Raw genomic sequence first — 10,912 nt, forward strand, 5'->3', positions numbered from 1 at the left:
TAGTTTTATAACAAGGGTTCACACACTAGCTACTTTGAGCCAACAGGCTCCTTGATGCGAATTTCTTCTGGGCTAACCGCGTCTCTTCTCATTTTGAAAGCATTACCTTTATAAGTAGAACTGATATCTTGTCTGAAATTTAGGAATATAGGTAAAAGAGAGGGTATATGCCTATATTTGTATAAGCAAATTAGCTTCCATGTTTTAAGTTCTAAAATTGAATGTGAATCATTGTAGTAACAGCTGCTATTTACAGAGCACACAGTGTAGGAATGGCACCAGGTTCTTGATAAACATTTCATTTAATCTTCCAGTACTCCTTTTGTACAGTGAGTAAACTGAGGTCTAGAGAGGAAAAGTACCTTCCCTAAGGTCTCCAGTCTAGATCAGTGGTTCTCAAAGTGGTCCCAGGAGAGCATCTTCATCACCTGCAAACTTAGTAGAAATGCAGACTACCAGGCCCCACCCACACCTGCTGACAGCAACTCCAGGGACATGGGGCACTTAGCAAGTCCTTCGGGTGATTCTAATCCATGATAAAGTTTGGGACCCACTCATCTAGAGCTAGGACGTTGAAGGTACCTGTCACTAGGCTACATTTTGATTATTTGAGAATTTTGATTGCATCTGAATGATTAACAAATAAACTGAAATAAAAGTGCTGAAATTAGTGCCATAGCACTAATCAGTTAATTTTGCCTCCTTTTTGTGATAGTTAGCTAGTTGTCCAATGACAGGAAAGTTTTCCTAATCTAGAAACAGCAAGATAATAGGGATAAATTACGGATAAATCTTGACTAGTACTCCCAAATTTGAAAACACTGCTTAAGACAGGTTTTGAGGTAAATGTTCATAAAACTTATATGATCTCAGTGGTCTTAAAAATGGGGGGTGATACAGGGGCGTCTGGGTGGCTCAGTCAGTTGGGCATCCAACTTAAGCTCAGGTCATGATCTCACAGCTTGTGAGTTTGAGCCCCGTGTCAGGCTCTGTGCTGACAGCTCAGAGCCTGGAGCCTGCTTCAGATTCTGTCTCCTTCTCTCTCTGTGCCCCCCCCCCCCCCAACTTGTGCTCTGTCTGTCTCTCTCTCTCTCGAAAATAAACATTAAAAAAAATTAAAAAAAAAAAAAAAAGAAAATGGGGGTGGGGGTGATATACATAAAATCCTAAATGACGCAATGGAAGCCTTGACATGTATTAACTCTCTGGAGAATGTAAGTATAGTCATTATATTGCTGAAGTTCTGTGACCTAGACTGAGTATCCAGCATCTGGAGGCCTTAGGCTTTATACTGCCTCCTTTTGCATTTGAACCATTACTTGGATTTCCTGTCATAATGATCAGAGTGGATGGTCTCGTGTCAAGGGCTGTTCTTGAACCCATAGATGTCCTATGGCATTCTCTAGAGTTCATTCTAAGGGAAGAGTTAGGTCCACTAGGCAGATGTGTTGAATGGTCCACCCTATAGCTGAACCCCTCCATTCGCAGATGCCACATCAAAATGAGCTTTTGGAAAGCCTTCTTGTAAGTAGAAGGCAGAAAAGTTGCTCTGGCATTCCTGCACCATTATACTAAATGTTATATGCTCTGCACTGTCCCCTAAACGGGATAGCATATTGCCACATCCCTCACCCTGGGATGATTCCATCCATGTCAGGTAGACATTGACCCAGAATAAAAACTTTAATAGGGTGCTCAGTTGTGTGTTTAATGTGAAAGGCTTTTACAGGCAAGAAGAGCTGTGTGAGAGAGCTAAAGTCGGAACTCATGATCTGATATTTAGCACCAAATCATAACTTGACTAGTTATTCTGAAAATACCGTGAAATAGGAATCAAATCCTGCCCTCTCCCAAACTACTCACAGCCTGTGCCTTTCTTGAATGGCAGGCTTGGCTTACAATGCATGTTTTTGTCTTCATAATGCCTAGAGTTAACAAGGGGTAACTCTGGGGACTTGTTTCACTTCTGTCCATTTGACTTTCCTTCATACATTCATTTTGTCTGAGGCTTGGTCACTATAAAGAATTCAGTACTCTCCTAGTAGCTCAGTTTTTTGTTGTTTATTTTTTGTTTTATCATAAATATTTCAGACATTTCACAAATATCTACCATTTGACCAAATATATAAAATAGTTCAATAGTGTACCCATGTATCCGTTGACCCCACTAGTCCTTATATTCTCCAGAGAAGATCTTCACCCTGAATTTGCTATTTATGGTCATGCGTTTTTATAATTTTTCTGTACATTTATGTGTCTATAAATAGTATCAAGGATTGTACTGCAAGTGTTAAACTCATACTGTACATTGTATACAAATTCATTCAGTATTATTTTTCAGATTTATTCACTTTCCAACCTCTCTTGGTTCCTGATTCTTGCCAAGCACTGGCTAGCATGGTCCATTTGCAGAGCTAAGATGATTGTCATCTCTTAAACTCAGTGAATGATTGATTCCACCTTTCCCAGCTTTGCTTATATACTTTTTGCGATCTCTCTTAAAACTTAGATTTGCATTTCTCCTTTGTCTTCTTTACAACCCAAAGTAACTTGACAAATTCTTAACCAGTTACAGATTGACAGTAGAGAAACTGTCATACTCAGTTCCTGGACAGAACAGCGTGTACCAACAGTAAGGGAAAAGTTGTTCTCTCTCGCATGCTATAACAGGTTTAGGCAAAATCAATCACTAAATACCTCAGCAAATTTCTGGAGCACCTGGCTGGCTCAGTCAGTGGAGCATGCGACTCTTGATCTCAGAGTTCTAGGTTTGAACCCCACACTGGGTGTAGAGATTACTTAAAAATAAAATCTTTTATTATTTTTTAAAATATTTACTTTGAGAGAGAGAGCACAAGCAGGGGAGGGGCAGAGAATGAGAGGGAGACACAGAATCCGAAGCAGGCTCCAGGCTCTGAGCTGTCAGCACAGAGCCCGATACAGGGCTTGAACTCACAACCTTACCTGAGTCGAGGTCGAGCTCTTAACCGACTGAGCCACCCAGGCACCCCAAAAATAAAATCTTTTAGAAAAATAAAAATAAGTAAACGCCTCGGCAAGTTTCTGAGTTACCAGTAAAGAAATCGGATTTATTTTATTTCCATAAACAGAATAAGGTTCTGATTCTTGCTGGAAAAAGGACATTTTTTATTTTCATTATTTTGTTTCACAAGGAGTACACATTAGTTTTTTAGCAGAATGGTTTAATGTGACAAGAAGAATGCCCCAGTTCTCATTGCTTTTAGCGTTGTGATCTTGGACAAATCACCATCTCTCCGGGTCTTCTGTTTCTTCTTTTGTAAAAGGAAAAGAATTGGGCAAGGTGATTGTCATGGCTTCCTACTCAGAAATTTTGACTCAGTCTCTGAGGAACTGACACATCTCAAAGATCTGGGAGAAGGGGATCATTTATGTCTCTCAGAGGCCAAAAATACTTCCAGGTTATAGAACATGCATTATGATAATGAATGGATATTACAGTGAAGATTAATGTGTTTCATTATCTAATCCTCTCTAGGTAACCAAAATAGGTCAGGCTTAGACTTCATTTTATTTTAATGTAGCCTCACGTGGCAGGGATATTTGCAGCCCTAGAAGTCAGCTAAGGACTTTGGCAAGACTTTTTTTTTTTTTTTTTTTTTAACGAATTTTCTTTCATTTGTTGGTTTTAAATTGCAATAGTGTTCTTCCCGGACCTGGGAAGGGACCCAGCCCAGATTCTCTGGTTCCTTCTTCTCCTGTTAGACTAGCCGGCCCACATTTTACCCAGCGACAGAGCTCTACTCTGGCAAGGTGTGGGCACAGCGAGGCAACTGCTTCCAGAAGGGCTGGGCGGGAGGACACAGATCATGCTGCTGTGCACGAACACTCCCCCGTCCTGAGCCCAGACCGCCCACGTTATTGGGACTCATGGCACCCGTGTTTTCCTGCTGTCCGAAGGAAGGTGGCACGAAGTCGAGTTTCTGGGCTTTTTTAAATGGTTGACTCAAGTAGCAAAGCATAGGAAAGGTGTAAGCCCGTGAGGTTGGCATAGCACTGGATCCCAAGCCTTTGTAAACAGGCAGTTTGTCCAGCCAGGAGTGCTTTGGAGCCCAAGACTGAGGACCAAGACGGCTGTGTTTGTGGCCTAGCATAACGAAGTGTAAATGTCACCTTGTTACTTCCCTGACCACAATTCCAAATCAGAATGGTCACGACTGTTAGGAGAAAATAACACAGTCTGTATAGAAAAAAAGACTAAGAGAGTGAACCCCCCCAGAATGCCCACTGTGGTTATCTCTGGGAGGCATGATTATAGGTTTCTTTAGTTCCCTCCTTTGGGTGTTTTCCTTCTTTTCAACAATGAGCATGAGTTACTTGTGAAATTAGAAACAAGCAGTTAAGTGTTATATTTTTTTAGAAGTGCCACTGTGCCTCCAATGGGAAATCCAGAATCCTTGGCACGGCATGTAAAGGCCCTCACCCTTCGGCCCCAGTGATCTTCAGCCCCAGCGAACTGCTCCCCTGTGCACAGTATGCCACCGTCCCTCACAGTTCCTTGGTGCTCCCTGCGGCCCCAGCCGCCACCCTTCCCTCTGCCCTCGCCAGCTTTTGGGACTCCTTTGGAGAATTCCTTGTCTACATGCCCACAGGCTGGGTTCGTTTCTCTCTCTTCTCTGTGTTCCTACAGAAAGAACTGAACACAGATCTTTACTATAGCAGTTGGAAGTTTACATAATAACTCTGTCAAATGGCTGACTCTCATAAGTCCGGTAACTTCCTGAGGGCCGTAGACTGACTGATTTTAAATCACCTAAGGATTTCCCCTGCCTTGCCCAGTGGGCATTGGTAGACCCTCATCCCATCGTGGACATCCACTGGCAGAGTTGAACATCGTTGAATTCCGTCTGTTTATTCATAATGGCATTTAATTCTTCACCTGGATTAAGATCACAAGAACTGAAGTGTTCCCAGTATCCTACCCCTGTGACTCACCTCAGGATGGAGCACCCGCGGACCTGTCCGCTGACTTGCCAGGCCGAATGGCTCCTTGGAAAGGACGGCTGGAAAGTTGTTATCTTCCTGATATACCTCAGAGGCTGTGCCTGGTATTTTTTGCCCATCTGCACTGTACATTTAGCAGGCCAGCAACCCTTCCTTCACTAAAGCCTCATAGACCATCTGCAATGTCCCTGATACCATCTGTCCCCTTAGGGAATCAGATTTTAAGAGTGGCTGAGATTGAAGACTTGTATCTGTGAAAATGCCCTAAGTCTATTCAGACTGTTCCCCGAAAAAAACCAAAATTAATCTTCTGTTCTCCTGTAGACTGCTCACAAGAGTCTTCTTCATACCTGAATTCAGTAATTCTTTATCATTTCTGCTTTAGCTTTACCAGCCGGGGTGCTGGCATTTCCACCTGTTCCTAAAACTTCAGATAACCAGAGAAATCTATCAGATTTCAAATGTACAGTCTTTTATGTCAAATATAAATTGTACTTTATGCAAACTTGAATTATATAAAATTGATAGTAATATATGCTACAAGTATTAAGAAAGGCTCATGCAAGTTTTAAAAATAAAAGTTGACACGAATTACGTAATTTCAAGGCTAGAGGGCTTGAGTAAATTGTAAGATGCATTTAAGCTACAGCCACATGGCAGCACTGTTTTGGCCAGTAAAATGCAGATATCTGATATCCTTTGGCAGGATTCTGTGAACCACACTGCTGTTGACCACATGAAATGGTGGTTGTGGCCTTGGTGTCTGTTTTTGCATTATTTTAACATCTGCTCTTACTATAATTTGAAACATTTTTACATCCTATTGTAATGTCACCTAAACATTGATTAAATGGCGGTAGTACTTGTATCAGTCCGGAAACTAGCTCATGGAAATAAATAAGTGTGGGATAAAGCTTAGGTATGATAAAACATGCGGAATAAGGTCAGACAACCCCCATGACCCCCTGTGCTGTCATTTAGGAATGAGTAAGTACTGTGAGCACTGGAGACGCTGCTCAGAAATGAAACAGAGCGTTAATGTAAGTGCACTGTGATGACGTAGACCTGTGCCTCCCGAGAATGCACTTATTCCTGTGGAAGGATCTGTTTTGAATTTTGCGTATATTATTCAAAGCCTTCAGGAACACATCCCTTGAACAACATGCAGTCATTTTGTTCTTCAGATTTTTTTGTAATTAAAATTATATGCAAGTTTTTAAACCCCATTTTCAAACACATTGGGACAAAATTCATAGGTTTCTATCTTTAAAGTCTTAAATGTGAATGACTTTTACTAATAGGTCTCACCAAGTACTTTATAACTAGCTTAGTAACTTCAAGCCATTCTTTCCACAGTAGCTTTAAAGGTTTCTAGGCTTGATACTGCATATCCAAGGTCATAGGGACATCTAGAACAAACATTTGACATCCCAGAATAGAATGCTAGAATTGAAAAGAAACTCAGAGGTTACAAAGAGGGAAACAGAGAGGACAGCTAAGGGACTGGCTCAGGGTCACACAACATTCAGAGAACTGCATTTTTATATTCTTTTTTTTTTTTTTTAACATTTATTACTTATATTTGAGAGACAGAGACAGAACATGAGCAGGGCAGGGAGGGGAGAGCAGAGAGACAGGGAGACACAGAATCCCAAGCAGGCTCCAGGCCCTGAGCTGTCAGCACAGAGCCTGACGCGGGGCTCAAACCCGCGAACCGTGAGATCACGACCTGACCCGAAGTTGGACACTTAACTAACGGAGCCACCCAGGTGCCCCTGCATTTTTGTATTCTTACAGTGTATTTCTATTTGTATTTAGTGTAGCTTTTCCAGTATCCTCTCCGCACGTTTATTTCCTGATATGTATGGGACTTTTCCCACCATGAAAATAAAATGAAGTTCAGATACATTTGCCCAAGGGAAGAGTGGAACTATCTGTGTTTCTTAGGGAAAAAAAAAAATTGTGTAAGGCTTTTTTCCTACTCAAGACTCTTGGGATACACAATCTTGTAATTAGACTTTTTTCATCAGCTTGTAATACTAACAGTATCATGCTACCGTGTACATTAGAAAGGACGTGATACAAACAGCACATCAAATTCTGGTGAAATTGTGGTTCATGGCGTTTTTCTTCTTTTCAAGATAACGCATATGGTAAAACATTACGGCAGCACCACGGCTGGGTAGTTCGAGGGGTTTTTGCGGTAAGTGATCCTGCCTTCTATGTTATGACGGTCACAGCAGGGTGGTGTGTGTGTGTGTGTGTGTGTGTGTGTGTGTGTGTGTGTGCATGCGCGTGTAGCATTTCTATTTGCTTTGTTCTCAAGAATAGGAACATAATGTTGCCTATTTAAGTCTACGTAGATCTTTTTTTGTGTGTAGATGTTGGGGAAAAAAAAAGCGTCTGGAATAAAGAAGACTGTTACCATGCTTTCCCCTGTCCACCTCCAATGACATTGTGGGAATTTGCCACAGAAGTGGTTGCCTTTCTGATAAGGTAGTAAAGGGTATCCGTGCAGGGGTAGGCAGGAAGCTGCCAAATACTCACCAACGATGGGAGATGAGTGGGGCCTTCAAGCTCATAGCTCCCTCTGCTGCCCATTGTATTCCATCCTGTTAATTCTAAGATTTTAATGGATTTTTCTTGCATTTAGTTGGATTTCGTCTTTGACTAATTGTCTAATTGGGTGTGCCAGCAGCTAGGGCTTCTCAGACCATTCTTTTCATTGTTGGAGACGTTTGTCCTTGTGTGTTTGGGCTCCTGTTACTCCGCCACTCCTTCCTTGCCAGCATGTTGACCGAAGAACACACGCCTGGAAATCGTAGTCCCCTGGACAAATCACTTAGCCTGCTTTTGTAAAATAGCAGGAGTAGATGGATGGCCCCTTTATGTCCTCAGTAATGCTCTGTGATTCTGCCATCTGAGGAGAGGTCAGCCTTAGTCAGGGACAGCTGTGAAAAGGCAGAGTGCAGTGTGGTGGTTCACGAGCAGACACGTTAGCTGCGAGTATTCTGCGGAAGGTCGTGGGGCAAAAATAGCCTTGCATGTGTCTTAGTAATTAAAGGATAGGAGACATTATTTGCCTGTGGTGAGAACTCTTTAGGTCATGACTTATCAGGGGGCAGGTAAAGAAAGCAGGAAGAACACAGTGGAAGAAATAAAATGGACTGAACTGGTTTTGGAAGGCCTGGAGGTGGCTAGGCCCGTACCCCACCGCTCACCGCCGTAGGAGCTAGGCCGGCCGCAGCTACAGAGTGCTCACGCTCACCTTCAGTATATGTTTTGTAATCACAGTAATAGCTGCCGTTTGGCCGTCGGACACCTTTGTGAACCACGGACAGTGCTAGGTACTTCCACGTTCATTATCTTAAGTAATCTCAGGATTTACTCTCACCATTCTACAAGTTCAGAACTGTCCGTTCGAGTCCCAGAGTCCCAAAGTGCAGCTGTGGCAGAGCCCAGGTCTAAACCCCCCTCCGCTGTCTCCGAGGCCGCGTCACCACCGTCTGCAGGGAAGTCGCGTCCGACAGGCTGCCGCTGAGCAGTGGATGCAGCTACATTCATTGATCCCGGAGTAAACACTGACTGCTTGCAGGGGACGGAAACCCGCGTTCCCCTGGTTAGATGACAAAGCACAGGAACGCTGAGTTGCCCTATTTACAAAAAACATCTGTGTGTTGTAGTTGTTGTTACGGTATAAGAGTCAGAGTTTAATCCTGAAATATTAATGATCCAAGAGACATTGCCAACAAAAATGCAAACGTAGCAGAAAATTTAACATAAGCAAGGCTCTTTAAAAACAATTTTTAATTTATAGCATTTTCCCCAGCATATAGGACTTTAGACTCATTAAAAAAAAAAAAGAAAAGTAGAAATCATGGCAGAATAGAAAGGGAAAAAATTTAAATTGTCCATCTTCTCACCACTCCATACAAAATAACCATTTTTAACATTTTCGTGTTTTACCTTCTTACCTTTTATTTGTATGTATATTTATATATTCTTTTAAGATTATTCTATTTAATTTTATATGTTTATCTAAATATATATCTACTTGTAGGTATTTATATTTTTATATGTACATGTTTGTTATATGTGTAAAATTATTTTGCATACTCTGTATATGCACGTAAATTTTTTTATATTTAGCTTGTGTGATTTTGTATTATCCTCCCCCCTCCCCCCCACTTAACAGAGTCAATCATGGCCATTTTTAAATGCCGTAAGAGTTTTTGAAAATCATTATTTTTAATGACTGCATAATACTTCCCTAGTATGGAGATAATATGATTTATTTGCCCAATCCTCTGTGTTAGACATTTAAGCTGCTTCTGAGGCTGTTGTCAACAGCACTTGTTTATATGCATTTTTGAGTAAAACTTTCATCTCCTAAAAAATAGGTTCCTAGAAGTGGAATTGTTATGTCTAATACCAAGAACTATTAGAACTCAGAATTTTGAGCACTTACTGTGTACCAGATGTTGTCTTAAGTGCTTTACATACATAAAATTATTAATCTCCTAATTCCTAAGTATGTTCTCTTACTTTCCCTGTTATAGACAAAGAAGCCTGAGACACAGAGGTGAAGTAATACACCCGAAATTATAGAGGAAGAACATTTTGAAGGTTCTTGATAGTATTGCCAATAATTTTTAAAGTTGCTGGTTTTTAAGAAAATAGATTATGTTGAGTATTTGGCAACAGCCTCGTCAACAGAAGAGCTAACTCAGCCCTTGGAGCCTCTTACTTTTACTCTCCAAGTCACCCCTGCTTTAGAAAGTGTATTGTTTCTGAAGGTGCTAAGTAATTAGCAGAGGCAAATTCATTTAACTGTCTTAGTTCCTCAGTGAAACAGCTTCTACACTCCGGGAATTTGATTCATTTACCAGCCAAACAGTGAACTTTTATCTTCACGCTGTTGTAATTTATGGCACTGAAGCCCAGTCCGGGCTCTGCCTCCAGCGTGATTCTTAATCATTGTTCATTTGACCTTTTTGGTTTCCTCTTCAGTTGAGTTCTATCACTGGTTCCTAAGTCGACTTGACTGCATCATAGTCCCGTAGGAACCTTTGGAGAGATACATAGTCTGGGGCCCCACTCTGGAGAAACATTTCAAAAATTTTATTGTACCTAAATACACATGCATAGGGCTTAATTTTTTTTTTTTTTTTTTATCAAAAGTCCAAAAGTTATAACAAAAAATAGCGGCCCCTGCCTTCTGTTCCCTCCTTCCCAGACTTACTCCAAAGAGGCTGCCACCTTCAACTACTGACTGTTTCTTCCAGTACCTCTGTAATCCTAAAAATGTTTACTTTTCTTTTTGGCCTTATCAGTTTTAGCCATTAATGTTGACTTTCTGTTATAGATTAGGATTTAGCTGTCTTTAGACCTTGCTGTCACTACCTCACTTCCCCTCCCTCCACCTTGCCAATATAATTATATTACAAGTTAACATGAGAAAGATGAGCCAAAATTGAATGGGGTTTTTTAATTTTGTTTTTATATTTTCCTTGCATCATCAAATCTCTCAAATCACCACCATTCTGAACCCACAGATATATCATACTATCTTTCTATATGTCTTGAGTTTTTTTCCGTGAGACTTCCCTTCCAGAACTTTCTAAACTCTGTGCCAATCTTAATTCGTTGTTCAGGCCTGTTGAACTGCTGTGTGCCCTAGGACTCTTCCTTACAAGTTTTTCTGTACAGAATCCGCATCTCACACTAACTTCCTAAGTTCTGTTACCTCCTATTTCTTGATCTAATCCCTTGTTTTAGTGTTGTCCCCTAGTGGCTTCTGAAAAATGGTACAAGGGAGCGAAACATCTGAATTCCTGCCTGCCTGAAAATGTCTTTATTCTGCCCTTCTTTTTATATATATATATTTTTTTTTAACATTTTAATATTTTTGAGAGAGAGAGTGAGTGTG

The 10,912-nt window shown here is 41.1% G+C and overlaps 1 protein-coding gene across 4 annotated transcripts in view; it reads left to right on the plus strand.

Moving 5' to 3' along the window:
* PLEKHA8 (pleckstrin homology domain containing A8) overlaps positions 1 to 10,912 on the plus strand; it is a 92,563-nt gene that overhangs the window by 43,532 nt on the left and 38,119 nt on the right. For 2 of the 4 annotated variants that reach the window (XR_009610094.3, XM_060632809.3), the window contains exon 13: positions 7,125 to 7,186. The exons of the other annotated variants lie outside the window; for them this stretch is intronic. Coding sequence is in view for 1 of the 2 variants with exons in the window: in XM_060632809.3 (XP_060488792.1) it covers positions 7,125 to 7,186 (62 nt within the window). In the remaining variant the exon portion in view is untranslated. The remainder of the gene's footprint in view (positions 1 to 7,124; positions 7,187 to 10,912) is intronic. 4 annotated transcript variants of the gene reach the window in all.

The sequence above is a fragment of the Panthera onca genome, chromosome A2 (genome assembly GCF_046562875.1).
Source record: "Panthera onca isolate mPanOnc1 chromosome A2, mPanOnc1 haplotype 2, whole genome shotgun sequence".
In the NCBI taxonomy this organism is placed as follows: Eukaryota; Metazoa; Chordata; class Mammalia; order Carnivora; family Felidae; genus Panthera; species Panthera onca.